This window comes from Leptosomus discolor, chromosome 19 (genome assembly GCF_034619465.1).
Source record: "Leptosomus discolor isolate bLepDis1 chromosome 19, bLepDis1.hap2, whole genome shotgun sequence".
NCBI lineage: Eukaryota > Metazoa > Chordata > Aves > Leptosomiformes > Leptosomidae > Leptosomus > Leptosomus discolor.
Window position 1 is genome coordinate 3,288,684 of NC_141409.1, and position 27,983 is coordinate 3,316,666.

A 27,983-nucleotide genomic window follows, 5' to 3' on the forward strand; every position below is an offset into this window, starting at 1 on the left:
CCCGCGCGGCTTCCCTTCCTCTTTCCTCCTTCCCCTCCCCGCCCCGCGCCGGTCCCGTCCCGCCGCAGCCGGAAAGCGCTCCGCTGCCGGGCAGCGCGTTTACGACATCGCGGGACGGCGACGGCGAGTCCGTGAGCATGTTCGGGGCGGCGGAGGAGGACGACGCGGACTTTCTGTCCCCTGCCAGCGGGTGAGCGGCCGGCGGGGCGCAGCCGGGCCACCCTTCCCTTCCCCGCTGCCGTGAGACGGGGTGGCGGCCCGGGCAGGCCGCGGGGCAGCGGCCCCGGTGAAGCCCCTTTGCGGTGAGCGGCGGGCCCCGCCGCCCCCTGCGCGGGGCTGGGCCTGGCTCCTGCCCGGCCCGGTGAGCGGCGGGCGGGCCCACGGCCTGCGGGGCCCTGCGGGGCCCTCCCCGGTGCCGGCCGGGCCGCTCCGCGGGGGCTTCTCCGGTCGGCGACAGCCACCTGGCGGGGTCGGACCTGAGGCGGGGAGCCGTCCTCCCGTGATGGATTTAACCCCGGGTCTGTGCCGCTGTCTCCTGCCCCGCCTCGGTGGGGGAGCCCGGTACTCCCGGGAAGGGGCTGGTTGCCGGTGCGGGCCCCTCGGTGTGCCCGGCGGGGCGGGAGGCAGGCAGGCCCGTGGCAGCCGGAGGACGGGGAGGCTCCGGGGTCTGAATCCGCCTGTCTGGAGACCCGGGCGGAGATTTCTGCGGGAGCCCTTCCAGGGGGGAGGAGGAGGAGGAGGAGGAGCGGTCGCTCGAGGCTCGCTGCGGGGCGGGGGGCGGGTGAGGGGAGCAGATGCTCTCGCTGAAATGAGGGTATAAGCGGGGGGTCCTGAAGGTGCCGGACGGGGGATTTTTAAGCAGGAATGGCTACTTCAAGCCAGTTTTCAACTCTCGGTGGTACCATTTTGATGTGTAGCACATTCGACTTTTCTTACACTGTGTGACGTGTTGCTGCTTGAAGGCTCCTCAGCAGTTGTGATTTCGGTGGTGCTCTCTCCTTGCCCTCCCTGAGGAGCTTCAGTTTAACAAGTCTTGTAAACTCATCCTCTCTCTTTTTAGCGAATGGTTATTTTTTTTGAAAGCCTCTCGTGTAAAATGCTGCAGGTCCACCGACAGTGGTGTCGTCCTTTGTGGATTCTGCTTCGTAGTTTGAATTGTTCACTTGTCCCGTGACGCCAGGACTAGGTGAGCTTAAATGGGCTTAAAGCAGTAAAACTGCAAACCCTGTAGGAATGACCTACTTGCCTGCAGCGTCAAACCTTCTGCACTTAGGCAGAACAGTATCTGCCATTTTAAAACTGAATGGGAGAACGTCTTTCCTGGATGTTTAAAGAAGAAAAATTCTGGCGCTAAATGGCGGCTTCTGTGTCGTCACGTAGTTTTTTTCAGTATTGCAACAATCAGCTATTTCATAGGAGGGTAGTCCTAGTCATTGCTTTAAAGTGAGTTCTTTTTTGGTGTAGTTTCAGACCTTGTTTCTTCCTTAAAGCAGCTTTTGAGGAAATGAAACACAATTGTACCACTTACCCCAGCCTCTTAATCTAAAAGTTCTGCTTATTCAAAATTAAATGGTGAATTACTATAGAGCTGCTTAACATGCATCCTTTTGTTTATTTCTAAAGGGATGGTAAAGACTTTATATTTGATATAACTTACAATTAATGGTGTTCCTTATCTATAAAGCCCACATTAAGTAAGGTAAAACTTACTTAACTAAAAGTTAAAAAAGCTAAAAAAAACCTAAAAAAGTTTATTTCTCTTTGCAGAGCCAGATTGGCCTCTCTCTTTGGTCTAGATCAAACAGTCTCAAGCCAAGGAAATGAATTCTTCCAGTACACTGCACCAAAGCAGCCTAAGAAGGGTCAAACGGCAGCTGGTAAGTAACTGGGCTGGAACGTGGGGAAAAAACTTAGCAGCCTGTGTCTTGCTGGGAGAATGGGGGCACTTGTGAAGAACAGCAGTGCAAATAACCCACTTAGTTTTCTCAAATGATACTGTCCTCTAGTACCCTCCCTACTGGTTACTCTGGTGCCCTTCGATGACTTTGGAGCATCGCTTTTCGGTTTTTGATCTTCTTCTGGAGTTATTTTCCCTTGGGGGAAGGAACGCTGTGGCATTATCGCCGGCCAGCGGCCGTGGCAGTGCTGGTTGCTGACGGGCGTTCCTGCTCTCGGTTCCTCGGCAGGTCCGGCGGCCCAGAGGGCTCCCGCGGCCCCAGCAGCTTTAGGAGCACCGTTGGTGTTGGTGGCCACTGCGGTTCACGCCTATCGATAGTAAGTGCAGCAGGTTCCTGCATGACCTGTGAGTGTCTCTGGGACCTTAAGACCTAATCATAGAGGGAGATATTTTTGGGTGAGTGGGAAGAGACCATCGCTTATAGACATGGGTCTGTGTGGTAGAAATGCTGCAAGCTGATGCAAGTTTCTGCTCAAAAAGGTTTCGGTTACTGTGCTGCAGTTCTGAGTAATGCAGCTGCGAATAAATCACCAGTTCTGGATTTGGCCAGTACAGGGAACTGCGTTCTGGGGTGCTGGCCTGGTACTTGTGCTTCTGGGCAGCTCTGTTAGGTGCTTGTGTCTCATACATTCCCTCGTGGAGAACTGAGGCATGAGCATAGAGTGACAGTAAATTCCTCTGTCCATTTGACGCTGCCATCACATAAAAACTTGTTCCCCCTGGATCTGTGAAAAAAGCAGTTTTCAGCTCAAGCTCCATCATGTTTGCTCCTGTAATCTGTGGGCAGGCAAGGAAGTTGCACTCTTTCAGCTAGGAAAGGCTGCCTGATGTGTTAGTGTCTTGGTTTGAAAGACAGGTGTCTGCGGAGGAAGGCAGGAGCCTCCCTTGAAATGGAAAATGCAACCCCCTTCCCTCCAAATTATTATAATTTTGAAATTAAGAGGCCTTCAGGCAAAGATATGGGGAATAGGAGTAACAGTTCTTTACTAATATATACATATATAACACAAGGCAGGGAAAAAACCCAACCCACTGGTTTACACTGACAGAGTCAGGAATACAACCTGACCCCCTGTTAGGGGGGCAGTAGCAGTCCGATAAGATGCTGGCTGCAGCCCTCCTGAAGCGATGGGTGTAGTGCTGTGGAAGCAGCAATCAGGTAAAAGAGTCTGATCTTCCTCCGAAGGTCCAGTGGTAGGTAGGTAGCTCTCGTCCTCTGGAACTCCAGTGGGGGGAAAAAACTCCTCTGGGAATCCAGTGGAAGAAGGCTGCTAGGGTGTTGGAGATCTCCGTTTTTATTTGGCATGGACTGCTTGGCTCCTTCCCCCCGGGCGGAGCATCTCACCATGGGATGGGGAGCCGTGAGGCAGTTCCTTGATGGGCCATGAACAGGAGATAGCCCAGGAGCGAGTTATCGATGGGTCAGGCGATAAGGCCTTGTTGTGCCCATTGACAGGAGATAGTCCAGAGGGGGGAGGCAGGGAGCACCGCCCCACCTGGTCTCAACAGCTCCTGAAGGTGGTGGTAGAATACTTTTTTTTTGGCACATTTTACGCTGTAACCCAGGACAGTTAGGCATGAGGAAAGGGACCTGAACTCTAAAGAAGAAAAACTCGGCAACAGCAGAGCGAAATCTGTGGCAGGGACAGTTCTGCACCTGAATATCTCGCTTGTCTTCCAGTACAAATGGGCAGTACTTGAAGCAAGGCAAGTATGGAGCAGCTGTAGTGGGGAACCATGCCACCAAAGAGGTGAGAAACACTTCCCTTCTTGAACGTTTTCGTGCTGAGAGTACGCTGGTGTGAGGTAGCGTTTCTCTGAGCTCACCAGAGTGTCTTTGCTTCTGATGCTGGAGGTTGGTTCCACGGCTGCTTACGCCTTCCTGGCCCCCTGCATTTTCTTATGGCTCAGCCCTTGACCTTGGTGACGTCTTTCTTCTCTGCAGTTACTGAGTTTGTAAGATCTCTTACAACTTCTGTCTGAAATGTTTCAGGCACTGCACCTTTTCTCATGTTTCTGGAAGTGGTTTTGATATTTATTCAGAATGTCTTTGACAACTGGATCACAAATCTGTGCATGTGGAAAACAATACAAGGCAAGATTTTGTCCAGCAGTACAGAGATGCTTTGCTTAAGTTTTGTTATTTTGATATCAAAAATATCTCTCTTTCCCAAGTGCTCTTCTAAGCACACAGCACTGAGGTGCCCCGTAAATTGGTGTGCTTAAAAAATACTTGGAATACTCTGATCTGTCCTTGATGTTGGTGTTTATGGTGTTCGTATCCCCCAATTCCTGACTCATCTTGTCTCACTAAACTGCTTCTGCTTTGGCAAGAATTAAAAAAATAGTACTTTGGTAAACTTTGATTCCCGAGTCGCTGACCTGAGGAGCGTTCAGGTGTGGCCCTCATGGGGCAGCTGGGAAGGACAGGGTTGGCAGAAGGAAGCTGACACGGCCTTTCTCCGGCTGCCTTTGTCATACCACAACCCGCACAGCTAGCGGAATACTGCCAGTTCACTCCCAGGCTCCCTCCAACTTATTGTTACTCAGTCTGTTAGGTTGATTTATGCCTGTGTGCCGTGTTTTGCGAGTTCCATGTATCATCTTTCTACACGGTAACTGCAAAAAATGTGGAATTAATTGAAACATCTTGCTCATTGCAACATAATTAGTTTGAATTGCTTGATTCCTGTGAGTAAAGCTTGCATGTTTTCAAGGGGTTTTAATAGCTGTTACAAAATTGTGTTAAGTATTTTTGCGCTGAAAAATGCTGCTGCAAGGTGTATTTGACAAATAAATACCGTAGCCTTAGGCTCAGAGTTTGACAAAGCACACTAGAACTGGAGACGTTTTGAGTTTTGGCTTTTTGTTCTTTCTCCCTGCCCAATTCCTTGTGGAATCCAGTACAGGATCCTCCTTTACATCAGTCAGCAGCAACAGATCACAAGTGCGAGGATCCACCCGGGCTTCATACTCACGGTAAGACTCTGGGTTAGAGCAGCGTTCCAGGGTCTGTGTTGTTCCCGGCAAGCAGAAGCTGGCTCTGAAATGCTTTCCAAGGTGTTAGTTTCTGCCTTGGAGGTCAAACACCTGCCTGCCACAGCGAGAGGCATCCCAGGGCCCGGCAGCGCTGGCCCGCTCCTGCGCCCAGGGGGTGTTGCCCAAGAGACTGGTATATGGGCCGATGCAGAGCGGCTCGTCAGTAGATTTTGTAAGGCAAGGTCGGCAAGGTGCTGCAGGAGGAGCGTTGCTGCCTGTACATAACCGAGGAGATGTTTGGGGGTTTGCAGTCCTGCAGTGGATAGAAACGGAACAAAACTCCTTTTGCTGACAGTTAAGCGACTGAGGGAATACAACTGAGCAAGCAGAAGGAAACGCTGGCAAGGAAATGTTTTCTCTCAGAAATTTGACACTCGGCATTTTTCTGCTGATAAGAACAATTTGGAGCATTGTAAGCCCTAAAAAGGGATCTCTGGGGAAATTCTGGTTTCTGCCAGTTTTACAGCAAATCGGTGTGTTGGTTTGCTGCTCTGAGCTTGTCTGGTTTGACAGAAAGAAATTTTACTCTTAAATAGTAGAACTTCAGTCCAAATTCCTGACCAGAATGGTAGCTTGCTCTATAGTTTTATAAGCACATTTTCAAACATGAATGGCTTATGTAGTCAGCTTCTGGTGACGTGGATTTTTAGAAGTGAGGAAGGAGTGACTCCTCCAATTGGTTCTGGAAGTCTAAATGTAATCAATACTTGGGAAAAGTAGATGACTTCAGCTTAAAAATCCCTGTATATATTTTGGAACCTAGCTTCAAAGGAGCTTGTGAAAGCCGTGGTATCTATGAAGAACTTGATGTTTGCTCAAGTATTTGAATTATAATAATTCTGCCATGATAATGAGCACATAAATAAAAGCTAATTTGTGCATTCTGAACTTGGGTAGTAGTACAGCCTGCTTCTTCCTCTGCCTCTACTTAATTTCAGTAGCTCGTATTTTAAGCTGCTTCTGGATGTGGATTTTTGTTTGTTTAGTTGAATGCATCTTTTCATGTATAACATAGGACTGATTTCCTTTCCTCTCAGGTTCAACCCAACAATTACAGTACGTTCTATGATGATCAGAGGCAAAACTGGTCCATCATGTTTGAGTCGGAAAAGGCAGCAATGGATTTCGGTAAACAGGTAGGTGCTTACTCTGTGCAGGTACGCCTTGCTGGCTTGTTAAGAACAACAGGCAAATCAAGGTGGTGTCTGAGAGCCCCTTATTGCTGAAAGGTTCAAAGTCAGAATTGTACTTTTTCACTGAAGTTCAGCTTTGAGCATTTGCATGACTGTGGTTGAGGCAGATTGCACTGAGCCTGGCTGAGGGCTCATTAGATGCAGGCCTCTTTGAGGCAGTGAGCCTGTTCTTCTGGTGGGATTTTTGATCAAGATTCTCGAGTGCCGTGAGACCAACGGTTCTGTAGAGCAGAGGGTATTTCTCAGCAAAATTCAGCACAAGGAAGCATGGAATGCCTCGTGAGTGCCTGTATAACCTGGCCGTGATCAGAACAGTAAGGAGTGCATCAGATCTGCAGTGAGTCGTAGTGGAACTTCCCACTCTGTTTTAACAGCCAGAGACACTGATAAGCTTTCCTCCTGCAGGTCTGCATTGCCAAATGCAACAGCTCCCCAGTGCTCGATGCAGTCCTCTACCAGGATCTCCTCCTTGGGGAAGGGCAGGGAGTAGAGGGGGGAGACTCTCTGGAGGTTGCCTATACGGGTTGGCTGTTCCAGAACAACGGGCTTGGACAGGTAAGGACGTTTCTGCTACCTCCTAGCACTGAGTGAGTGTGACAGTCCCTGGAAGGAACCTGCCACATCCAGCTAGTAGTGGTGCTGATGTTAAAGGTATTTTTTCATTCCTGATGGCACCGAAAGTGAAGTCATCTGTCACCTATAGAATAATAAGGGATTCCAGTCCTATTCAGGATGAGGTGATTGAATGCTTTTAACTTCCAGAGGCACTCTCACACACTAACATTAATGAAAATGGTGTGGAGGAATGAAGCTCCCTGTGCTCCTTTGGAGACAGCTTGAGGAAGTGAGAAGGGCCTTGTCTGACACAAAGCGCATCTCCAAGTATTCAAAGAATGAGATTGCTTTTACATCCTCTACAGCTCTGTCCAGTCCAGTTTGCTAATAAGTGAAATAAATGCTTTGGTGTTTCAAAGCATTACCTTTAAAACACTTCTGCTGGGGTTTACTGTTGGCAAAATTCATGGCAAAGGGTTTTGCATTTGCATCCATCTGCAGTTGCATCTTTTCCCCTATAAAAAAGGGCTTTCTGGTTTTCTTCTTCAGGGGATGTTTTTGTTTTCCTTGGGCTGCCTGGCATGCCTCTCTCTATGTACCAACAGTACATAGCAGAGCTTACTTCTGATCTACTGAAAGAGTTGTCCAGCTCTCTATGGCTTAGTTTAATGTACAGAACTTAGTTGTTTACTGCTTGATGTAAGCTTGATGTGTTGGTGTTTTACTTGGCCCAGTCGTGTCCTGACCATCAAGCTCAAAGCAGTTTTAAAGTCTGAGTCTCCAGCTATCATTCACTTTAAGAAGTTGTACTATGCAATGGACTAGAAGCTGTAGCTATGCTTGGTCTTATGTCTGTTGAGCATTAATTTTGGAAGTAGCAGAATGGGAAATAGCATGTAAGAGGTTGTGGGAGGTTATGGAACATGTAAAGTCACGCTCAGAACCTTGAAACAGTTGGGAAATCCATGTATTTTCTGTTCTTCAACTGTCTAGGTGTTTGACTCGAACGTTAACAAAGACAAGCTGTTGCGGCTGAAGCTGGGTTCTGGAAAGGTCATCAAGGTAGAACTTCTGGCACTTTCATTGTAATAATTGAAGTCTCTGACCTTTGAATTAGTGAAGATCTTGTTCAGGATTCATGTATGCTATTTCTGTTTCCTATTTCATTTGATAGGAAACACTTTGTATCAGCGACTCACTCAAACTTTTGTTCTTCATTAGCCCAGTCTGCTTTTCATTGGCAGGTTAGAAAGGAGTTGTCCTGTTTGGTAAAAAGGAAGCTTCTTGTTTTCAAGAGCTGAGTTCTTCAGGGTAGATTTTTTTAATTTTTTTTTTGTCTTTGTTTTTTTGGAAGTCACTTAATCCATTACCCTGTTCTTGGGGAGCCCTCTTTCTAAAGGAGGATTTCAGTTTGAGAAGAACTTCAGATTCCTCCCTGCTCATTGTGCCTGGGAAGCAGAGCATCAGATAGCTCTGATACAACACCTGGGAGAAGGGCGTGGGAGGGTGAAGACACCTGACAAGTTTTAGGATGGTTTAGTAAAAGATGGTACTACTGCCTGGGGTGGTCTTACCCTCTGAGTCAAATCGTGAGGGTTTTCACTATGTAATAATTTTTCAGTCCAGGTGGTGTGGTACAAACTTACTTTATTCCACAAAATCAGTTCATGAATCAGAGATGCTTTTGGCCAAGTCACTTCCATTACCCGAGTAATTCATGTATGACCTCTTACAAGTTGTCCTTTGTTGAAGACGCACTATGTTTCTGCTTCGTTTGTTTTAAAGTGTATCTTCTAGTGACTGTTGCCTGGGTGTAGTAGTCGTCCTGGTAAATGCTGGCATCCATTTGACAGTTTGTGTTGCTCTGACTTCTAAACCTCCTTGGCTACAACTGTTTTCTGTGGGTGCTTTGTAAATCTAACCACAGCAATTCGGAAGTGATCTCTGTGACGTGGAGTCCTGTTCTATCCCTGAATGCTGAGAGGGGTCACCACTGTGTGCCCTGCAAGCCGCCTGCAACTGCAGAATTTGTGCACGCAGCACAACACGCGGTTCTTTTCTCCAGGGTATCAGTGTGATCCATGGTAGCTGCTCAAGTGATGATATTTAAAACTTGCACCAGGTTTCTGGAACCATGCAGAGACCTGGAGGCCTCCAGCCTTCATGCTAGAGACAGCTGTATCTGCTTGACTTCGCTATGAACATGTTGGGGGCTGCATCTTTATTCTTAAGTTAATGTTGCAATTTATAACTGGCCATTGTGATTCATTGTAAGACAAAGGTTTAGTGTCGCAGACTGAAAATAAACAGGATTTTACAAGGATATCTCTGTATATATATTTTGGAATCTTCTATAACTGATGCCTGAAGCTGTCTTAATCAGTGTGACTAAAAGAAACCGTAACGTACTGATCAGGCTGTTTGCTTCCTCTTCTGTTGTGTCTCTGACAACCAAAGGGCTGGGAAGAAGGAATGGTGGGGATGAAGAAAGGAGGGCGAAGGTATCTCATTATTCCTCCAGCATGGGCCTATGGAGCTCAGGGAGTGGCCGGCCGTGTCCCTCCAGACTCTACTTTGGTTTTTGAGGTGGAAGTTAGGCGGGTGAGTGTCTTCTGCCAAGCGTTTATTTTACATCTGCTTTGTGGCTGTTGGGTGGCAGCGTCTGTCTGCAAGGTGAAAACCTGCTCTTGGCGTGAGAGCTACAGCCCAGAAACTGTTATAAACCGAATACCTCAGGAAGATACGTATCTTTCATTTAGAAACCAAACCAAAACCCTAAACCCCAAAAAATTCCTCCGGGCTGTTTACTAAGACATGTCTGTTCTAACTGTCTTGGGATCCTTTCATTGTCTTATTTGTGAGTCACTTGGGAAAATAAAATACTCGGTGAGGAATGACGGGATGTAAAGACTCAGCATCTCCAGTGTGTGCTTTTACTTGAAGTGCCTGAGCTTGACAAAATAGTCATCAAAAATAAGCAAGTTGCTGAAAACTTTTTTGGGAACCCACAAAAATGTCCCTTTTTTTTTTTTTTTTATTACGTGCTCTTTCAGGTGAAGTTGGTGAAGGAATCCTCTGGTTCGGATGGACAGAGCGTTAGCTCAAGGGATTCTCCTGCCCCGTCTCCGGTACCCAGTTCAGATGGCTTCTCTGCAGACACTGGCTTGCTGCCTCCGTCCACCATACCTCCAAAGCCTGGGTGAGCTGCAGCACGGCTCAGACAGCTCGCTGTGATACAAGAGGGCAGCGCTCGTCAGCAGGTGGCACAATGCTGCGTTAGCACATCACTTGGCAAGCGGGGGTCCTCCGTGTGCCAGCGTGGTGCGTCAGCGTGGCAGAGGAAGGCTTGCGAGCAAGACATGCAGGAAATTTTCTGTTTGAATGCTGGCTTTCAGGTTTAAAGAGATTGGAATGGGCACAGATGAAAGAAGTAATTCCACTACAGCATTACTGAGATCTAGTGTGACTAAGCTGTGTGGGTGCTGCTGCCCAGCTTTCTCATCTCGGGTGCCAGTATAGTCATAAGGTAGTTGGTCTTGGGTCGTGGCTGATTTGTTTAATTGCAAATTTTACATTTGTTTCTTACATTAACTAAATGGGTCAGTCATCCTTTTTAGGGAGTTCAAGTTTAAATGCTCTTTTTGTTGCCATAAGTAGTTTGTTATTGGACTTGGTTAAAATTTGTACCAGAATGTGGTTGTTACAGCAATCAACAAAATTCATCTGTTCCACAGCCATGGAACTTGCCCATAATGATGTTCTGAAATCTACAGATAATGTTGCAAAGAATCTTCCAAAAGTAAGCCAGAAGAAATGCTCACAGTAGAAGAAAACTGTTTTCCTAGGGGGTGGTGTATTTGACAGTATTTAAAAATGCAGAATATTGGATCCTGAATTTCATTTTTGTTAATCTCCGGTATCAACATGTGCGTGTTTGGCTTTTCAGGGAGCCAGCTGTTCGGGCCAAGTCAAACTCCATCAGTGAACAGCTGGCAGTAAGTGGTGGTGGTTTTTCCTAATTCAAAGCCTTATGTAGGGAAGCTTGGTTGGTTTCATTTCTGCGTTCAGTATTGCTGAAGATAAAGTGAACATCACACAAGCAAGATGCTGTTGAATGTTCACCTTACTAACAGCAGGTCAGGGACTTGTTTTTGAAGGGATTAGCAGAACATGAGGAACCTCAGTCCCAGTTCCTGCTCTTAAAGCAAAGTGACTTTGACCTTGTGGATACTCACAGGGCTAGTTGTCTTCTCAGGTAAATCGACAAATTTAAAATGGTTAACAAAGAGTAATTGGGACAATCAGTGTAAGTTTATGTAGCTACATGAGAAGACGACTTCCTGCATGTGCCTCGGGATAGAAAAAGCTGCGAAGCAGCTTCCTTAATTAACACATTTTCTTCTTGTTGCTGCGTTTTGTGCAGGGATAGATGTTTTTCTATGTAATGACAGCAGTGTCATCCCAGAAGGACAGTATATAAAGCAAGCCAGATTAACAAATCCACAGTGTTATCTTCTGTGCTTGAAAAAAGTTTTTCATGCAGTCATTGAAAAATTGAAAGCACCAAAATTATTAAGTCAATGATTTAGAAGAGTCTGATCCTGACAGATGTCTCTAATGTGTGAAAAGCCTGGGCTGAGAGACAAAGGAAGAGTAACTGCAAACATTTCTTTTAGAATCCAGATGTAGCAAAGGCAAAGCTAATTTCTCGGATGGCTAAAATGGGACAGCCCATGCTGCCTTTCCTGGCTGGGACAGCGGGTGGTCAGCTTGACTCCAGTGACTCGGAAATAGAGGTGAGTCACCGGCACCTGAATGTGACTGTTTGCTGCTTTTTCTCCAGTGTGAGTTCCTTAAGGCGGAGGCCGTAGCAGTGACTCTCCTGTCGGTACAGGGCAGGCGTACCCTGCTGCTGTGGCAAAAGGGTTTGACGATTCCACTGTTCCTATCCAGTTGAATTGGGTTAATTGGATAAGTCCCAGGTGATCGTGGGTTCAAACTGTTCACTCATGCTTTAGCATTCCTTCTAATATGCAGAAATGTTTTTAGGATCCAAATACGCTGAGAGGGACAGCACAACCAGTGGCTTCATCTTCAGTGAGACCGTCGCAGCCAGCTCATGCAGTACTGCCCACGGTGTCAGCACAAGGTAATGTCAGCCTGGGACTGGTATAGCAAAACTGCACTTTTTTTTGCAGGCTTCAAGTGCAGGAGCTGTACGAATAGAGGATTCCTTTTGGGAACTGAAATAGGAACTGATAGATAGCTTCTCATAAGGCTTGCTGGTCCAAAGCTCCCCAGGCAGACTGTTCATAAAGCACAAGACTGACTATGTCTGCGTTGTGATGTCCCGCACACACCACTGCTGGTATGCTGGGGTGGCACTGAGATTTCTAGGACCTGTGACTTGTAAATGGAACCGTTACAAATCCTTTCCCAGTGAACAGATTTTTTTTGTTTGTTTGAAAATGATGGAAATAAGAGTGAAGGGCACCAGAGGGCGGGCAGCTCTGGAGTGGCCTTGACTTGTCTTTCCGTGATGGATTAGTAATGTCAGCTGCTGGTTACAGTCAGCCTGAGTAACATCCTGTGTCAGTAAACTCCACAGCTCTGTTTGAGTGAAAAGATGTGGTCTAATTGTAGCTAGAAGTGGTATTTCTGTGCAAGATAACTCTTTCCTTGACCTTTTATCACTTGCTTGACTGGATTTAATTTTCACAAGGCTGCAGACAGGCTTGTGTTAAGTTTTTGTCTATTTAGTGATTTTTTTTTTAATTTATTTTTTTTTTCTTTTGACTATTTCACACCAAGTGAGTTAGATTATTTTTAGCTACTTTTTGGCGTGCTGAATTTCTTTCTTCCTTTCCAGTACCTCAGGCGTCTGGTTCTACACCGCCGGTATCTTCTGCTGCTTTAATACCTGCCACGATCCAGCCCCATTCAGCTCTACCCGCAGGAGCACAGGGCTTTCAGGTACCGAAGTGAAATCAAGGAGAGTGTTGGCGCTTCTGTCCTTTCTCATAAGGCTTATTGTCTTCTCCATTGCTGGGAGCAAGGACTTTATAGCAGCACGTACAGATGAGAATCACAGGCTGTTTCCTGTGACTCTTTAGCACTTCGAGGTTTCCATGACGGGCATCTTAATTTAATCAAAAAGGGCTAATTTTCTGTTTACTGATCGCTTCTTAAAGTTGAACTAAGAATTAACCAGACTTTGTTTAATATCTGCGTTTCTAGTGGATAAAATACAACTTTCCAGCACTTGTGGAGCAGGTGAAACTGAAAGCATTTGCGTTGAAATTTTTCTTGGTCACGGTCTGTTTTTCTGTGAGAGCTCATTTGTGCCCTTAACGTGTTTGTGGGTCATGGGTTTTCATCCAGCAGAAGAATAATCCTTTTAAAAGGCTTGTGGTGCTGCTGCTGTGAAGTGATGCAATCTGCTTGCTAACAAGGAGACTTTGGGGGCTTAACACACAAGCATTTTCCACATCAGATAGTGAAGACTTGTATGTACAAACCTATTGTACAAACAATTCTATAAAGTCTATATTCTATAAAGCTTTTTACTGTTCACTTGCTGTAGTTATTTTCACTTAACCTATTTTCTGGAGCTTTTGGAAATCAGTGGCCTATGTCACATGGACACGCCATTTATTTTTAACGGGTCCAGGCAGAGGAAGAAAACATTTGATAATGAATAAAACCACTATGTTTAAAAAACAACAAAAAACCAAACCAACCAACCAACAACAAAAAAACCCAACCCCACCACACCAAACCCAGAACTGCTGTGGCATTGCATTGCTTTGGCTTTGTGTTTTCCTTTTGTTGAAAAAGAGGAAGGTGTGGCAAGTAACAAGATAAAAAAGATACTTTTCTGTTTGTTGGAACAGAAACTAGTCATTAAAGTGAAGTTTTAACCTGACAGTGATTTAGATGTATTGTTTTGAAAGTTTGACCCTGATGTCCTGAATTCTTGTAGAAACTTGGCCCAAGTTGCATTGTAATCTTTTTTTTTTTCCTTGCCCGAGAGAGTAAGTCGGTATCAGTGAGGTACTCGTAGCATTCAGTGCATTCTTCAGCCTGTTTAGCTGCTGCTGCTGAGCACAGAGCACTAAAGTTGCAGTCAAGTCGTGTTGCACTGTTTGAACTCTTCCTAGGAACAGCCTCGTGGTCAAGTCAGCATAACTGCAGGTTGCTGCACATGCAGTAAGCTCAGTGAGCTGTTCACATGCTGCCCTTGGCCTCTCAAAACGCAGGGTAACATGTTCTCACTGAAACTTCAGTGAAGAAGGTAACTGACTAAGCTGTAGTATCCTGAACGCATCTAAGCCTAGAAAGAAGAGTGGCTTTGGTTTTTTCATACTGTGACTTGTGTAATTGGACATCCTGCTCCCAAATTCCGGGTTTTTTCCTTTCCAAATATTATCATTTCTGTGGGGCTTAAAAAACATGAAAACCACCTAAGTGTGAGGAGGGGGGAAGCATCAAAATATATTCTAATCTGTTGAACTTGTTCTGCAAGGCATATCCAGGAATGGCATTTGCTTACACCCAAACTGCTGCGTCTGCTTCTCAGCTCCAGCCTGTAGGACAGATGTATCCCGCCCCGTACCAAGGTATGTTTAAAAAAATGATGTGCTTTTCAGAGGGCTGCAGTACCTGCAGTAACTGGTTTATAATGATGATTTCAGTAGCACTGGTAGCATACACATACGTACTCATCCTGTCTTTTTAATACCAAATAGGAGCAAACATTTCACAGTGAATATCCATCTTTTTCTAACCTTGAGGAACTTTAGTGCAGTGTGAAAGGGGATGGAATTTCTAGGTGTATTCCCAAGGCTGTGTATTACTAAAGGTATTTTATAGTTAGTGCTTCCCATTATAGATGTAACTGTAATAGCAAACAGCTATCCTACCAGCCAGGGAAAGAATTTAAGTGTGCAGGTAGAGGCCTTTCCTAAGTGAGAGGACATAAAGAAAGGCACAACCTAGGAAGGACTAAAGGCATTTAAAGAACAGTTTAGGTTTAGAACCTGCCTATTCACATTATTTGGAAAATACCTACATTATTAATTTTCCAGCTACTGTGGCCCTCTTATTTCTGGGCAGAGAGTGGCTGTCCTATCTGTCAGGCTTCAAACTGCTGAGCATCGCTGTTGATATGTCTGCATGCAGGCGTTTTCCCCTCGTGACTATAGATGTCTCTCCTTTCCGTTCAAGGACCCGGGGATGTGACTTCCTTTTTGATGACAGAAGCTCGGCAGCATAACACTGAAATCCGGATGGCTGTTAGCAAAGTAGTGGATAAAATGGATCATCTGGCTGCCAAGGTAATGTATGGCACAGGCAGGCCTGTTAACGAGGTTACTGCTGTTGCTCTCCAGATGTAGTCGGAGGAGTTGCCTCTGTTTAAACACCTGCATTAGGTTTGTAAGGGATGTACTCACTTAGTGAAAGTTCCAGTGTTGTCAGACCTTGAAGTGGTAGCAGTTTCAGCTGCTATGCAAAAGCTAAGCCTAGGCTTGGGGGAAGGTGCTGTCTCTTACTGTCTCACACATCACCTGATGCGTGGTGTTCGCAGAGGCTCCCTGCCCTTGGGGAGGTGTCGCAGTGGATGCGGTGGTGCACACCCGACCACTGACCAGACGGAACAGCGAAATGATCTTGGCAGATGTCTGACTCCTACCTACCCCCATAAATTCGTTTCATCTGGCTTAAGAATGCCTTATCCCTGCAGGTGGAGGAGTTGAAGAAACAAAGTGCTGGTAACAGCTCACTGCTGCCTGGTATCTCCTCTGTTACTATGGAAGCCTCCATGATCATGAGCAATATCCAACGCATAATCCAGGTGAGCATGGCCAGCCTTATTTGACTACTTCCATAAGGAACTGGAGCCCTCAGTGTTATTCCTAACGAGGATAGCTGTACTGGCTTGGCCCAAATGGGTGGCCACCCGTGTGTTCTGGTTTTACATGCCCAAAAGCAGCTGCCTAGGTGAAGAGTATGAGAGAGACAATGATTTCTGTCCCTCTCCCTCTGAAAAAAGCTGTTCTCAACCGTTTGTGAGCCAGAGTTGATATATTAATAGGCCTTGGCAAAAGGTTCATGTAAGAGAAATTCAGCTGCTGCTTAAACCGTTATGGACTTAACCCACAGCATCCTGCAGGACGGAGTTTTACAGCTGAAGTACCCTGTTGCAAAACCCACCTGCTTCTGTTTTTCACTACTTAGTCTTACACTTTGTAGTTTTTTGAGGCACCAGCTTTACAGTCTTGGGATTTGTGGGTGACAAAGTCAACCACACACAATCTTCTCTAGAATGAGGTTTGGCAACCACTGTCCCATGCCAGGATTCCTGCTAAATGTACCACAGCACCTTCCTGTGATGCTGCCACAGCTGGTGATAGTTCTCACCACTGTGCTGCATTCTGTACCAAACAAAGGCTTAGGTACTGCTGCAGGGAAGTCTGAGTAAGATGAATATTCATGCTGGGCTGTCCTGTAGGAGAATGAGAGGCTGAAGCAAGAGATATTTGAGAAGAGCAGTCGTATTGAGGAGCAGAACGAGAAGATCAGCGAGTTGATTGAGCGGAATCAGAGGTAAGGAGTGGGAGGGTACAGCCTCTCTGCATTTGCAAAGACTTTCTAGCTTACACTTGGTTAGGCGTAGCTAGGAGGGGTGTTCTTAGGACAGAGTCATGTTCTGATATTTCTAAATTTTATTTTTTTTTAGGTATTAAAAGTGTGGGGGTTTTCCCTCCCCTCTCTCTCTGTAGGACGTATCTCTCAAACTGTGGTTTTCAGTAGACATGAACGTGTAAAAGCGGAAAAAACCCTCATGCTATCTTCTTTGAGCACGCTTGCTCTGCTCCTGGGAGGTGCTTCACTTTTGCTGGCTTTTTAGTAAGGTGGAAGAAATTGTAGAGGATGTGGTGTCCCTGGTGCCACTGTTTGGTGTGTGCTCCGTTCAGTTTAAGAAGGGGAGTAACTTGTTTAAGGAAGTGGCAAAGGTCAGTGGATATCAGGTTATCAAAACTCCGGACTGTGTGATAGGAATGTTAGACTTGTTGCAGAGAGGTAAAGCACTCACCCAAGCTGATACAATCTCTGCTGTGCCAGGCTGTCCCGTTACCCCCTTTTGAGGTCAGGCTGCTCTTGGTGCCAGCGGACATCCTGCGAAATTGTCTGGGACTTGTCACGAAGAAACTCCTTTGCAATATCCCCTTTTCTGTCTGAGCCTTTTGCTTCAAGTGTCTACATAAACGCTCATGCAGTATTCCCCTGTTCACAGGTACGTCGAACAAAGTAACTTGCTAATGGAGCAGAGGAACCACTCACTGCAAACAACAAATGAAAACACACAGGCAAGAGTGTTGCATGCAGAGCAGGAGAAGGTAATGGTGACAAAGAGCGGAGCCACAGACCTCTGGCTGCAGCCAGGAAAGGGGCTTGTTGCTGCGCTAAAACATGCTGAGGCCTTGTTGGTCAAGGCTTAAGTCAGTTCTCTTACAAGACAACTGTAGTTCTGAACGTATGTTTTGAAAGCTGTTTTGAGAAAAGCTTGAATATTTTCATGGCTTTCATTGCAAAAGCAGCAGAGGACGTAAATGTAGATCTCTGCTGTCGTAGCTTTAATATTCGTATCTTACAGCAAAGTGTCTGATTTATTGTTGACTCTGTAGGTACATGGCAAACATGTTGAGGAATTGTGTGTATCACAGGGTTTTGTTGGGTTGAAAATGTACTTTGTTTATTTAGTTGCATGGACAGTTTCAGAAAAGTTTTATTCCTTCTATTTGACTGACATCGAGTGAATGTAGCCATCAGAAAAAGTATTTCCCGCTAGAGTTTCTTCATTGCACTTTTGCACTTTTTTTTTAAGTACTAATCAAAAGCTGTTTGTTTCTACCAATAATGTATTGTGCTTTTGTGGAAGGGGCTATTGGGAAATAGCTGTCCAAGCAGTTAAATGCACTTATGTGTGGCTGCGTATCCTGTAACGTCCACTCAGACAGCCTGGCTCAGGCAGGCTAGCTTTGAGGTCTGTAATTGCTTGGTGTCTTTTATGCTTTCTCGAGCACTGGCTTCTTAAATTACACCAAGTTCAGTCTTGCACCCTGCTCCCCTGCTGAGTTGTGTATCTCTCCAGTTCAACTGTGAGATGGTAAATGCTTGCCCTGCATGAGAACTGTAATTCGGTGCACCTAAAAATGACAGAAACGGCATCTTTCCGAGGCCTGCTAGCAAGTATGCTAAAGAACAGAGCAGTGTATGGCCAATAATTTTTCCACTGAGAGCCTAGGTCGCAACACTTGTAACGTGTAGGGAGTGTGAGAGGTTCTCACAAGGAATAAGTCAGACTGAAATAATAAATCAGATTCCTTTCTGTCAGCGAGCACAACCTCCAGCTTGTGTGGTAAGTAACTTGGGGAGGAAGCATCTTTTGGAAGTATAAGGTATCCTCTTCAGGAATCTTTTGGGCCTCATCTTCAATAGGATCCACTTGATTCAGCAGTCACTGCCTGGGTGGTAACACCAGACTTGAGGCTAGACCTGAAAAGCCGTGATTTGCACTGGAGAAGGTTTCCCCTAGTTTTGTGAGAGTATTGGCTGTAAATATGAAGGCTGGTATTCCTTCCTCTTCCTTTTATCTAACCCAGTTTGCTCTGTGACTGCAGTTGCTGAGATCACTATGGACAGACAGAATCAGGGAAAAGAATTTTAAACTATTTTATCTATTCTTTACTTAAAAATAGGGAATCGCCGTTTATTTGGTGATAAAGGGCAAGCATCTGTACTCAGGATCGCTGAGAAGAGGTGTTAGTAGTTGTGGCTCTTGGGTTTTAGATCTTCAACCCTGGCAGAGCACATCACCGCTTTAGGTGAAGGCTTCGTGTCCCATGACGACAAGTGACACCCCACAAACGGTGGTCACGGGTAGGGTCGCTCCCGCAGCTGCGGTGTGCGGGGTACCTGTAAGGATACCTTTAGTTTCTTCCCTTTTAAGCCAGGCTTCACTACCTTGTCTGAGCTTTTACAGTTCTTGCAATAATTTAAAGGCTTCTCTGGCATGCCTTCGGCTCCTGTAATGAAGCATTTTTCTTTTCTGATGATAATTAATGCCTCTGCCTTTCAAGCTGTGTTCTTAACCCTTCCTGTTTCCTGTCGCTGCTTTCTCTTCCTAGCACATGCTGCCAGTGGATCGGGGCTGGGACCAGGTGAGGCAGTGTGTCTGCTGACTGTGTAGGTGACAGATAATTGTGCCCTAGGTAGTGCCAGCCCAGCTTCCTCTTGAACTAGCTAGAAGCTGACGGGCATTAAAAGGATCGCCCCAGATCTTGAGTTAGCACGGATCTTCGGCTTGGAAAAGGGCTTTGTAACTGGCCCCCTCTTTCTTGGGGAGCCCTTTCAAAGAACTTTGTCCCATTGCTGCTTGTTTCACCTCCCCCGTGGAAGAAACAGGATGTGATCATGTAATTGTCAGTGCAGATACAGATCACCTAGGGTTCTTGGCACCTGAAAGCTGGAGGCTGTATAGATATGAAGCATTCACTGCACAAACTTAAGTCTAGTGACAGTTCCTGGCATAGAATTTGCTTTTTATTTTTCTTTATATGCCATTAAAGACAAAGACAAGCATTAAAATAACCTTTAGATACACCATGGGCTTTTGTTTTGTTTTTAGCATGCTAGGCGTTGGTATCAAGGACTGCAGTGAGACGTTTATGGAAGTGTAAGAGGAAAGCGGGTCTGGTTTTAGCCAGTCTCTGCTGAAATGCTGCCTCAGTATCCCGGCCCTCAAGGTCAGCACGCATTCATCCTCACTGTAGATGGAACAGTTTTTTGCTCACAGCTCTTCTCTGCCAGAAGGTGGTGGTCCTAGTCTGAAGAGAAATGCTTTAGTCTTGTGGGGATAAAGCAGAAAGAAACGCCACTTCTCCTGAACTTGCCAGTTACAAGAATGTGAAAGCCCGTTGGGCATCTGAAATGTAGGCTGTTTAGCTGTTCCCTGCAGCAAGTGAGGTTTTCTGAGAGGGGTAGCTCTGTCTTTGCAGAGCAGCCTCTGAATTTTGTGTGTTGTGCAACAAGATTGGGAGTGTGAGTTTGTGTCTTTGTCCTGATGCCCTGAGCCTCTCCTCACATACTGTTTCCAAGTTGTCCAACAAGCTGTCAGAGTACCTGGTTTTACATGAGTCACTGACTTTGAGCGATACTAAATCTAAACAGGTCAACAAGTTACTGTGAGAACAATGCTCTAAAATGACAGCCTTGCCTGTGTGGGCACCTCAAGGTGGCTATGTGCTGGAGCGAAGGTGCTCTTTTGGCTGGAACAAGCCTATGTTTTGTGTGGCTCTGCGGTGATTTGTAAGCTCATCAAAGATAATTAGATGTTGGAACCCAGGCTTTTGCTTGAATAGATGTTGTCATCACCTGAAAACTCTAAGCAGAGCCACCAGGCACTGGTACTAGTCTTAAAAACACGTTTATGCTCTTCAGGAAAACTCACTGAGTTGCACTAATGTGGTGACGAGGTGGTTGGTGGCCTCGTGCAACTTCCTGGTCCGTCTGGACAGGTTACAGCCAAACGACTCTCAGTAACGTGGCAAAAAAGTTACCGTTACCTCTTCAATTTGGAGATGCCTGTGAGGTGCTGCATCCCAGCACTGCCCCGCTAAGGTCTCCAGTACCTTGCCAGCTCTTCCTGCGGGAGCAGTTCTGGCGCCTCATCACACGCGCGTATCCTCTTTGTCTCCCTCTTCCCTGCTCCGTTCCGCGATGCAGGCCAAAGTTGCAGAGGAGTTAGCAGCTGCCACAGCACAGGTTTCCACGCTGCAGCTGGAGCTGACTGCCCACCAGAAGAAGGAGATGGACCTGCGGAAACAGCTGTCTGCCGCTTTGCAGGAGGCAGAGCGACACGAGGCGCAGCTCAACAAGCTGCAAGCGCAGTTAGCAGGTGAGGCTTCTTGTGCCTGTTCCGTGGCAGCTCCTTTATGTCATTCTTTTTCCGAAGTCATAGGTTTTTCCTTTCTCCTGGGGTATCTATTCCTGCTTTCCCTAGGGTCAGTCACAAGCGCATCAAAGGATGCTGATGCACTGCAGTGCCTGAAGGGTGTGTGCATCGTTGTTCCCGCCAAAGGGGAGTGGGCTGAATCAATGGACAAAGCCATCCTGGCACAGGGATGCCTTCTCTAGCAGCAGTCCCTTGGCATTCCTGTCCAACGTCTTGTAGAGGAGCCAGAGATGTTCCAGTGGTTGGAAAGTTAAGATAAAACCTGAGGTTTATGGCTTTGCCATTTCACAGAAGAAGCTCTTGATAAACTCTAGTTCCCGCTGCAGGTGCAAGCCGTGTTACTGGTTTCACTGTGCAAGAGACACCGTTCCTTCCCATCAGCCCCCAGCGGCACTCACCTGAAACACGTGTAGTGCTGAAACCCCCAGGAAAGTGTGTCTTTGCAGAGCTTCAGGAGGCCTCTGAGGACACTCAGACTAGATTCAAAGCTGAGAAGCAGAGCCGCAGACAGCTGGACATGAAGATCACAGCGCTGGAAGAAGAGCTAACAGACCTGAAAGTGGAAAAGACGACTCTTGAAAGGGTATGGCCAGCGCCGGCATTAGAGAGATGCAGGGTTTCAGGTATTTGCTGAAATTTAACCCAACGTTCTTGCTTGTAAATACGCAAGTTAGGTAAATCTTGACTCATCTGCAGGCAAGGATTCCTGTGCCGGTGGATCCTTTGTACTTATGTGATTTTTATTTATTTATTTTTTTAATATCTTAGCCAGTAATGTGTTAACCTTCCTACCTCTAAAATAATCTTAGCTTGGTTTTGAAGTTACAAGATTCCCTGCTCAAAGAAGCTCTTTCTGCACAAGGAAGAGAAGCTACTTTGGTGCAGTCTGGCCTATTCTATCTCCTGTGTTGCAGAATCTTGCAGAGAGAAAGAAGAAATCCCTCTCAGAGAGAGCTCAAGCAGAGGAAGAGATGGAAGAAATACGCAGGTCATACCAGCAGGAACTGGACAAGCTTCGACAGTTGCTGAAAAAGGCACGGACTTCAACTGACCAGGCAGCAGCAGAGCAGGTGAGGAGTCCTGGGAGCTTCTCCAGCAAGTGTCTGGAAGGCTTGTAGGAACCTACAGGTCGGAAATAGTCATGAAAATGCTCAGGCAGTGGAAGAATGAAAACAGTGCCTGCCTCATTGCAGGGTTAACACAAGGTTCACTTTGCTCTGAAATACCTTTGCTGGGGTGTGCTTGCTCTGCTTCTGACTTCGGGGGTTGCACTTGTGTCTCTCTAAGGAAGCGCAGGACGTGAGCAGGCAGGCAGGCTGCGAGGTCCCTGACTCGAGTCACGGGCCTGGCTGCAGAGTTTTGGTGCAGCAGCAGATGTGGTCTGTGTCAGAGAGTGTCAGACTGAGGAAAGGAGAGGCACCGAATTGAGCTCATAGTAGAGAGAAGAATGCAGGACTGCTGACGAGTGACAGACTGCTTAGAAATGTGCCCAGAGATCTGCAGTCAGCCAGAGCTGCAGGCCAGCCTGAGGGGTTGTGGCTGGAACTGAACTCCGAGAGGGGTGGGCAGGAGCTGGTGAGGCTGCGGGGCTGCCATCCGCACGTTGGTGTTCCAGCCTGGGGCGGGAGACGTGGCTGAGAGCCTGGGGCTGGACAGCCCGTGTGCAAACGCAGACTGTGCGCCTGTGTGCGCGTGCGTGTGTTCTCCTAACGATCTCCCCTACGTGATGGGCAGCTGTCACTCATCCAGGCAGAGCTGGAATCCCAGTGGGAAGCCAAATGTGAACGTACACTGGCCTCGGCCAAGGAGCAGCATGTTCGACAGTACCAGGAGGTGTGTGAGCAGAGAGACTCCCTGCAGCAGCAGGTGTCCCAGCTGGAAGAGAAGGTAAAGGGCTGTTCTTTGTTGCTGAAATGTAGTGCCAAGTAACCAGTAACTGTAACCAACAGTCCTCCCCCAGTAATTGTGGGTTGACTTGCTAATTTCTTGACTGTTATGGAGTTTGGTCTTGTCCGCAGGACGTGTCTGTACTTATAACTCTTACGTTGGGTTGGTGGGCTGGCAGATTTACTGCCGTTGTTCTGAGTGACTGGTTTTGAGCAGAAACTGTTTTCAAGAGGGTGACACTGAAAGGGGCAGTAAACTGATGGGCTCTAGTTCCTGTCTTTCAGGTTGCAGCTCTAAAACACTCGAAAAAAGCAGAGGAGCAAAAATTGTCTGAGTTTCAGCAACGTTTGGAGCAACTAGAGCCTATCAAAGAGAAGGTAAAGGGAATAACACAGCAGCTGAATATGAACTGGAGCGCAGTAATCACTACCCTCAGGCTGCCAATGTCCAGAATAACTAGAATATGAGAGGGAAGGAATAATTTCACATTGCTTCCAGCAAACCAGAACAGGCCCAGTATGAAACCCGCCCTCATTTCACTGGGATCTCAGTAATGCTGTGCCCGTTCTTGGTGTTACTTGAACTTGAAGGGCTAATGAGATGGTTGTGGCCCTCCAAGGGTTTGGCTTGGTTGGGTGTCTTTATTTTGGTGCTCTTACTTCCAGCCAAGTCTTTTGCACCTCTCTATCAAAGCCCTGCTTAAAACTCTACTCAGCCATTGCCCATCACCAAAAAGCTGCTTACAGATACCCCATCCATTGCAGGGTTCCCTGGGGTGGTGTCGGTGAAGCTGTTCTAACTCTCCCTTTCCCTCTGGCAGTATTCAGCCTTGCAGGCTGACGTCGTGGTGCTGAGGGGTCGCTATGAAGAACGCATCCGAGACCTGGAGAAAGACCAGGGTGGATCTTCACCTGCAGACTTCGCAGAACAAGTGAGCTTGGCTATCCAGTATTTCTCCTTACTGAGCAGATCTGTTTACCTTGAGTTATTTCTCTTTGAGCAGAGATAAGAAGGAAAAACATTATTTTCTCCACAGAAGCACCATGTTTCTAGTAGCGAGGCCTGTAGAGGAAGAAAGGATGTGATCTTCCTGCTGCCTGCTTTGTTGCTTGATTTTTTTTTTAAATTTTTTTAAATTTTTTTTTTAGGCTAAAACTTAAGATTTGAGGTTTAGATTTTAAAAATCAAAAGAATAATGAGAAATAAGTGTCAGTCCGCCTTGGGTTTGTGCAACCTGCCTCAGTTCTGGCGGGGTGGGTTTGATGTACGTGTAATGGTGCTGAGTTAAGATGGCGTGAGGTATTCTGCTGCGTTACGGGAATTTCTGGTTTGAAAAGTGGTTCTTGGAAAACCACGTGTGTCTGTCGGGATTTCTTGTTCCTTCAGCTGGAGAAGTGTCTGATGTTGAGTCCAGTGCTTCACGCGTTAATGAATCGTATCTCTGCTTCCTGTCTTGCTCTGTTCCAGGTAAAGAAGATCATGAATGGTGTATTTCAGTCTCTTCGGGGTGAATTTGAGCTGGGAGAGACATACAGTGGCAGGACAGTCCTGGGTGTTGTCATGAACACAATTAAGGTACAATAGTGATAAGAGAGATGAGGTGATCAATGTGAGAATTGGCTAAAAACACAAATTTGTGTTGTGAGTCTGAAATACCCGTGAAGCAGAAATGTGGTGTGGGTGGCAAAGCAGCCCAGTAATAGAAGGTACGGGGATCTGGGGTGGTTTATGTTTAGGGTATAACCTACGTTCTCCACTCCATTTTGTAGACTGTAACACTGCAGCTACTCAGCAGGCAGGAGGAGAAACCAGATCATGACAGGAAAAAGGAGGAATCTGGAACAGGAGCAGCGAGACCGGAGGGATCACCTGGAACAAAGGCTGCCCGTGAAGAGCCCGTGCAGCATAGCCCAGCCCAGAGTGTTGCGTCCCCAGCTGATCCTGGGCAAGCAGCCCCAGGCTCCGTGGTGTCGGACCAGGAAGGAGAGGCTGCTCCTCTGTCTGCCAGGCCCAGCGCTCCTGAGGAGGAGCAGGCGATGCAGAGCAGTGGAGTGTCGGAAGAGGAGAAGGTCCAGGGGGAGCATCTCCTTCCCACGGCTGAATCTTGCCTGGATCCTGACGAGGGGCCTGTCCTTGCAGGACAGGCTGTTCCTGAGGCGGGTGAGGACTTGGCGCCGGCTGAGCAGAGGCAGGAGAGCGATGCCATCGGGAAGGCTGAGGCTGAACGCGGCCCCTCCAGAGTATCTTGGCAGGCAGAAGTCGCAGAACCTTCTCTCCTGGAAGCCGAGCCAGGTGAAGCAGACGTGGCAGCGCTCCCGGAGGAGCCAGCTGCGGGGCTGGAGGCGGAGGAGCCTGTGGGAGGCGTAGAGCCCCCGCCCTTAAATGGTGAGGGAGGGAACTGCGCAGACCCGTCGGAGGGAGCCAGCTCGGGGAAGGAGCCCCCTTCGGTGTCCGACACCACCGAGCCGCGCTCGGCGGTCAGCAGAGGGACCCCAGGACAGCAGGAACTGGCCTCCACCCCCAGGCAAAAAGATTCCAGGTAAGATGGGACTGGGGGTAGCCACGATCCCCCTTCCCTGCCGCCCAGCTCGGCCTGGCCGGGCAGCACACCCCCAGGCTGGGGCAGCTGCTGAAGCCCCGTCCCGGCGCTGGCACAGGCTGCCCCGGGCCCGCTCTGCTGGGAGAGCAGCTGCAAACAGGCTGGTAGCTGGGCGGGGGCAGTGGGGCCGTTGTCCCTGTGAGCAGTTCCCAGTGGGCCCAGAGGGGAGCGTCCCGTTTCTCTAGGATACTGGTGGCTGCCAGGTCCCATTATCGTTCTGCACTGGTGAACGGTACATGCCTTAAAAGTCTGCCTCGGTGACAAAACTTTTCCATCCTTCTTTAGTGGAACTTGTAAAACCAAGGTCCCATCATCTGCAAGTGAACTCTTAAATCTTTATCTTCTTCTAGCCTCTTTGAGGATGACAACTTCTTTGAAACAGCATCTCACAAACCACTGAAGCCACGAGTTCCCTCTGAAGAGGAGGATGAGGAGGAAGTGGTAGGTATTTCTATCTTTCCACTCCTGAACTGGTTCAGGTGTTAACCTGTAGCTTGTCTGTGAAATCCTCCCCCTGGCAGTGGGGGACGGACTGGCTCCTGCTGGCAGAGCTCGGAGCTTCCTGTGCGCTCTCTGCGTAAATCACAAGTGTCTGGGTTATTGCTGAGCTTGGAGGGGTTGCCTGGGCCGAGATAGGGAGGACAAACTCCTGCTGGCATGAGTTAGTGAGACTTGCCGGGTTAATTGAAGGATTTTGGTGTCTTGCCCCCCTCCTATCCCTCTTAGCCTGTAAGCATCTCTTCTGGAGTATTAAGACATCGTGTGAGAAATACAAAAACTCCAGTAATGAGGCTCCTTGAGCTCACCTCCCTAAAGCTGACGGAGATTTTGGAGCCAGAACTGTGTAGGAGTTACTAAATACTGAGAAGCTGTTACGACTGACAAGTTTCCCTTGGGTTTGACTTCCAGAGCATGAAGGGGCATCCCCCTCCAGCTCCGCTCTTTGGCGACGATGATGATGATGATCTGGACTGGCTGGGATGAAGAGCTGGCTGGTGAGCCTGTGAGCCCTCTCCTGTGGGCATGGCCTCTTCCTGTGCACTTAGCACTTCACGAGCTGCCTACGTGGGACGGTTGGGAACATCCAGGGACTTCCCAGGCTCTCGTACCGCAGCCTGATGGGGCCTGAGAGCAAGTGGCTCTTGTTGCACTGGTGGGCACTCAGCCCCATCGCTCTGACCTGACAAACACACGCAGAGGTTGGCACGAGCTGAAGGAACCAGCCGGTCTCGCTGCATGTTTGTATCGCTGTCCTACTTCTGTCAACCGTCGATTCATTAGTCTGACACGTTATGCAAATACGAACTTTGTGAAGTGCTTCAGAAGAACACGCCTGGCAGGACCCTGCAGTAGGTAACTACTTTTTAAAGAAAACAGACTAAAACCTCATCTTCTTCCCCAGTGAAGATCTCCTGGGAATATTTCTTTCAGTTCCCAGGGACTCTGCACCATCTCCTCCCCGCGTACGAGCAGTGTGCGGTGGGAGATTTGGCAGAGAGACCCCGGGCAGGTGTTTCCCGGGAGCAGCCTGAGGAAGCCCCGGGGGGCAGAGGTGGCTGCACGGTCCGGCTGCCCCCCAGCCCGCCGGGCAGGGGCACCCAACCTGTTAGCGGTACTGACGTCGGGGCTCTGTGAGACCAGTGCTTCCCGCACAGATGTAGCATCCAGTCGTGGCCGTTGGGAGGAGCCAGACCCCCAGCTGTGTTCTATGGGGGACCCCAAGGCTGTCACAAAAGCTTGTCCCCTCGCTGCTTCTATCCAGAGGTGAGATTTCTTTTTTTTTTTTTTTTTTTTGCTGGGTTGTGTTTCCCTGGCAGTGAGAGCGGCACTACAAGGTGTGATGTGCTGCTTGTCGAGAGAAGCCAAGCCCCTCTCCTGTGCCTTTTTCTCTGCTGCCGGGGGAGGCATGACGCCCACAGCACGAGTTAGAGCTTGGCGATGGTGGGAGCTATACCCCGACCTCGCCTGGGCTCTGCTGGGCAGCCGGGGGTTTGGGGTATAACTCTCACTCTAAGTGGACCAAGAGGGGAAGGCAGGGAGGAGAGACAGCTGGGCAACCCCCCGGGGTTTCTCATAGCACTTTTACTTCTACGCTCACCAGCACCAACACAGCTTAGAAGTATGAGTAAATCCTTTTTGTCTTTGAAATGAGTAAATCCCCCTTCCCTGAATAGAAAGGAGGCGCTTAACGTAGTTCTGCTACAGTTTAGTTTCTACAACTGCCTCTTACCATCCCCGAACTGAATTTGATCTGTGTCCTCCTAAATGTGATTTCGTGGGAGGAAGACAAAAAAGTGCTGGGCATCACCGTTCTGGAGGGCAGCAGCGCCGCAGGTCCCTGTGCTGCACCTTCAGTGCTGCGAATTGTGGAAGAGACCAAAGCCTGTGAACGAGCAGACCTGCTGCTGTGCAGGCTTGAACATGCCACTCCAGAAGTCAAAGCACCAAATAGTTACTCGGTGTGTGAAACACGGATTTTTCTGGGGGTCCCCTTCCCTGTGCTGCTCTGAGTGTAGATGCCCTGACGTGGCCTCTGGACCCCCCGTCTGTGCCAGTGTCCTGGTGGAAGTCTTTGCTAAAACTAACAAATCCCACTTCTCGTTTCCCGTTACAGATAGACAACGTGAGGGATTTGCATTTCACTTCTTGAAAAATAAAGTGCAATTAAACCTGTATTTTTTTGCTTGTGTGGGCTTTACTTCAGTCTGGCCTCATCTGTCTTTATGCACTTGAAAA

The 27,983-nt window shown here is 47.8% G+C and overlaps 1 protein-coding gene across 3 annotated transcripts; it reads left to right on the plus strand.

Moving 5' to 3' along the window:
- Positions 1–137: 137 nt before the first annotated feature.
- On the plus strand, positions 138–27,922 carry FKBP15 (FKBP prolyl isomerase family member 15). Of its 3 annotated transcripts, none has more exons than XM_086475646.1 (30): positions 138–190; positions 1,768–1,881; positions 2,203–2,274; positions 3,639–3,708; positions 4,862–4,936; positions 6,034–6,132; positions 6,595–6,744; positions 7,738–7,806; positions 9,202–9,345; positions 9,798–9,943; positions 10,691–10,739; positions 11,421–11,540; positions 11,794–11,893; positions 12,614–12,717; positions 14,270–14,363; positions 14,971–15,080; positions 15,488–15,598; positions 16,256–16,350; positions 17,042–17,144; positions 18,936–18,968; positions 20,533–20,704; positions 21,208–21,344; positions 21,676–21,831; positions 22,496–22,648; positions 22,933–23,025; positions 23,469–23,579; positions 24,116–24,223; positions 24,418–25,187; positions 25,598–25,688; positions 26,157–27,922. In XM_086475646.1, the coding sequence occupies exons 1-30, from the start codon at positions 138–140 to the stop codon at positions 26,229–26,231; spliced, it is 3,777 nt and encodes a 1,258-aa protein (XP_086331772.1). In that variant the 3' UTR covers positions 26,232–27,922. The 3 variants fall into 3 exon arrangements, with proteins under 3 accessions (XP_086331772.1, XP_086331771.1, XP_086331770.1); XM_086475645.1 differs by having other exon boundaries at positions 1,768–1,877; positions 2,187–2,274; XM_086475644.1 differs by lacking the exon at positions 18,936–18,968 and having other exon boundaries at positions 1,768–1,877; positions 2,187–2,274.
- Positions 27,923–27,983: the final 61 nt, after the last annotated feature.

Coding starts and splice junctions, on each gene's coding strand:
- FKBP15 (XM_086475645.1), top strand. CDS start 138: ATGTTCGGGGCGGCGGAGGAGGACGACGCGGACTTTCTGTCCCCTGCC. Junction 2,275..3,638: donor GCGGTTCACGCCTATCGATA/GTAAGTGCAGCA, acceptor CTTGTCTTCCAG/TACAAATGGGCAGTACTTGA. Junction 24,224..24,417: donor TTGTCATGAACACAATTAAG/GTACAATAGTGA, acceptor TCCATTTTGTAG/ACTGTAACACTGCAGCTACT.